The sequence below is a fragment of the Hibiscus syriacus genome, unplaced genomic scaffold (assembly GCF_006381635.1).
Source record: "Hibiscus syriacus cultivar Baekdansim isolate YM2019G1 unplaced genomic scaffold, ASM638163v2 tig00110020_pilon, whole genome shotgun sequence".
Lineage (NCBI taxonomy): Eukaryota > Viridiplantae > Streptophyta > Magnoliopsida > Malvales > Malvaceae > Hibiscus > Hibiscus syriacus.
Window position 1 is genome coordinate 1,181,048 of NW_024062568.1, and position 3,996 is coordinate 1,185,043.

The 3,996-nt window shown below is 30.4% G+C and overlaps 1 protein-coding gene across 1 annotated transcript; it reads left to right on the plus strand.

The window, feature by feature from the left end:
* The first annotated feature begins 2,332 nt into the window (after positions 1-2,332).
* On the plus strand, positions 2,333-3,179 carry LOC120213150 (aquaporin SIP1-1-like). Its single transcript, XM_039211297.1, has one exon. The coding sequence runs from the start codon at positions 2,391-2,393 to the stop codon at positions 3,120-3,122; it is 732 nt and encodes a 243-aa protein (XP_039067228.1). The 5' UTR covers positions 2,333-2,390; the 3' UTR covers positions 3,123-3,179.
* Positions 3,180-3,996: the final 817 nt, after the last annotated feature.

Below are 3,996 nucleotides of genomic sequence, written 5' to 3' on the forward strand. Positions count from 1 at the left end.
TTCAAGAGTAATGAAGTTTCATATCTCGGTATCGAATGTAGCACTCGCGAATTCGGTGTTGAGTAAAGGTCAGGTTTGAAGTGTTGGATGAAACTTATCATCGATGATTTTTGGACATCATCAATGGTGACCGACAACTACAAGTCTGATGGTCAAAGCAACGATAAACATCAATTATAAGAGGATCAATGATTGTATTTCGAAAGAAAACAATGAGGAAAAGAAGGATAGAGAAAAGAAAATTAAGAAACGAGGAGAATGGATGAAAAAAAGGATTTTTATACCATTCAAAATAATATCGTTTTATTGAGGGATCCAGACCATCTAAAACGATATCGTTTTGGGCTGCTGGACTGAACCAACCCACATCTGCTCACACGTTCGGCCTAAACCCAAGCCAAAGCGTCTTATTTTGGTCCTTTTGCTTTACATAATTTTAATTCTATCATTTCTAGCATGATTTCTTTACTATTTTAATCTATTTAATTTATATTTTGTGTTAATAAAAGAAAAACTTCTAGTTGTGGATTGGACCCTCCGCATGTCTGTATTATTATATTATTAATTATTATTTGTGCTTTTTATTATTATTAACATATATATTTTTCCGCACGTCTGTATTATCATTTTTTAGGAGTGACATTGATTTTTTTTGGAGACAACATAATATTCTTTTGAAAGAATCAATTTTAAGCGCCGTGAAAATGTGATAACTTTCTCCACGTGTTGATTAATGACAATGTCATTCAGTTAACAAGTTCTTTAAAGACTTAGGACTGTTTGATAAAATAAAATGATTAAATGTTAAATGGTTTAACGGTCTGAATGATTTAAATGTTCTGTATAAATTGACTCTGAATGTGACATGTTGTTTGATAATGGTTATGAATGTACAATTTGAATTATGAACATTTTCATTTTTACCTTCATAATGATTTATTATATTATAAAATATGATTGTTTAATAAAACAACATGTGAAAAAATAGGTATTATGGTAAAATATCGGATGCTTAATAATTCAGAATGTACTTTAATGTTGAATCATTCAGCATGTTTTGTTGTTTAATTCAGCATAGTCTTCATTCAGAGGTGAGAATCAAACACGCTGAATGCTGAATGTTGAACACTAAACAGTTCATCATTCACGCTGAATGATTCCATTAAAGAGTAAACAAACGACCCTTTAATATTTTGGAGCCACTACAAAATGGCTTTGACACGTACTATAAACAAGTTTAACAAAGTTGTTGGTATTACAAGTGCCTTTGGTTCATTTATTACTGAAATAATTATCATTTTTGAAAAATTATATGTGTTTGGTTTGTAAATATCTCTTTCACGTTATAATGATATACCAGTGATCGTGTCAACTATTTCAAAATGGTGAAGATGTGTAATTTTCGTCTATTTCTTTAGTATTGGACAGTGTCTAACAGTGGTCCACAATGTTAATACCTTTAAAATAATATGTTTTTTTATTTGAATCATTGTATTTTCTATTTGTCCATTTCATGAATAAACTAAACAAAATTCTCCTAAACTAATTTAACTAATAATTTTTAAGTTTGATAATAAAAATTTTATACTGATTCTTGATCAAATTGTTTACAATGTCAATAATTTAATTAATCATCTTCTCAATTTTGATTTGATTAAATTTATATATAATTGGACAACTTTTACGTATATATGTAAAATTTCTTTATGTAAATTTAATTTTTAAATATAAGATTATTGGTAAAATTTATATAGTTGAAAAAAATATATATGAATTTTTATATAAATATATTTAATTTGGTAATAAAACGTTTTTCTAGTTAAAAATACATATTATTTTAATAAAGTTTACTCCCAATTAATTTTAAGATAAATTATCTATTTAGCTACTCATCTGTCACTTTTGATTATGTTTTAGTCATCAAATTATTATTTTTCAAAATCATATATGACTCTACATTTTGATTATGTTTTAGTCACATATTATTTTTCATATATATGGTGACATGAAAAATCATCACATCATATCACATCAACGTTAATATTAATTTTTTAACGACGAATTATCAAAACAGAACCAAAACGTAACATTATATATGTTTTAAAAGAATAATAATCAAGTGACCAAAATAAAACCAACGTGATAAGTGAATGACTAAATAGATATTTTACCCTTAATTTTATAAAACCAAACAATATGATTCTATATTTTTCTAAATAAATCAAATCAAAGAATATAATAGTCTAATAAGACTATACAATATAAACCAAAACCACTCATATTTTATAATGAGAAATCCATGGCTATAAGAAACAATTAAATAAATAACGAAGACCAAATAAGAAAAGAAAGGGAAGGGCAGGCCAAAACGGAGCTCGAAATCAGCAGCCATGGGACTGATTAAGGTAGCCATCGGAGATGCCTTGTTGACATCGATGTGGGTGTTTTCCATGCCGGTTATGAAGATCTTCACCGCCAAAATAGCCACTTTTCTCGGCGTCCAAGCGCTGCCTCTGGCGGCTCGCTTCATCTCCACAGTCTTGGTCAGCATTCTAGTCATAACTTTCTCCGCCATCGGGGAAAACTTCGGCGGCGCGAGCTTCAACCCCGCCGCTTCCCTCACTTTCCATGCCGCCGGTCTCAGGAAAAACGCCTCCTTCCTCTCCATGGCAGTTCGCTTCCCAGTCCAAGCCGCCGGTGGAGTCGCCGGAGTCAAAGCAGCTCTAGAGTTCATTCCGGTACCATATAGAAAGAACCTGACCGGACCTTCCCTGAAAGTAGATTTACACACCGGCGCCATCGCCGAAGGAGTGTTTACATTTGTCCGAAGCTTTGCTTTGTTGATGATAATATTCAAGGGTCCAAAGAACAACTTGATAAAGCAGTGGTTGGTGTCTGTAACGACGGCGGTTCTGGTGATAACGGGATCCAATTTCACGGGAGCTCCGATGAATCCGGCAAGTGCTTTCGGGTGGGCGTATGTGAATAATCGGCATAATTCTTGGGAACTTTACTATGTTTATTGGATCGGAGCTTTGATCGGGGCGGCTTCCGGTGCCTGGGTTTTCAGATTCTTGGTTTCTCTGCCATCGCCGCCACCAACCAAGCAGAAAAAAGCTTGAATTGTAGGTTAAATTTATTCAGTATTTCGAATAAGATTTATTTCCATTTTTCTTGGATTTCATCTTGTTGGGATTATCTTAGTATGTGGATCTCACAATTATTTTTACTCAACTGCACATCATTAACAACCGTGGTTAGGTAACTTAGATTAAATGAATGGACAAACTATCTATTTAGTCGGCGACATAGTACTTAACTTCCATTTTGATCACTCAACTATTATTTTCTTCAAAATCATATCCTAACATTATATTTTATTTCTATTTTGGCCACCCACCGTTAAAAAAATAACAGTGATATTGGCGTGTCACCATAAAGTAATGTTACATCAATATTGAAAAATAATAAAAATATCATATTAGCATCATTGTTACTTTTTTAGTAACGGATGACCAAAATAAAAATAAAACGTAAAATTAAGTATGATTTTTTTAAAAAAAATATTTTGATAAATAAAAGAAAAACTAAATAATACGTGAATGACCAAATAGATAGTTTACCCTAAACAAATTTAGATAATACAGAAAATAATATTATTCTCATTGTGTATATATAATTTAATTTTAGAAAAGTTACAATTTTTTGTGGTTTAATTTGAGTGTTAAATTAATAATTAAGATAAGATTTGTATTGGTACAATATGATGTGGTCCCTCTTTATGATTTTCAACTAAGTTCTAGTTTACCATTAGTTATTGTTATTAAGTTTTTTTCTACAACTTTAAGATTTTAATTGAAGTGTAAATTTATTATTTATTAAATATTGGTGATTAATTTTTTTTATTATTAAAATGTTGATTATATAATTAAATAATAAAAAAGAATTTTTATGTTGACACTTCAACATTATGAACCAATAGTATTATTAATTTGG

What these genes read in the sequence shown, in the direction of transcription:
- LOC120213150 (XM_039211297.1), top strand. Translation starts at nt 2,391, where the DNA reads ATGGGACTGATTAAGGTAGCCATCGGAGATGCCTTGTTGACATCGATG.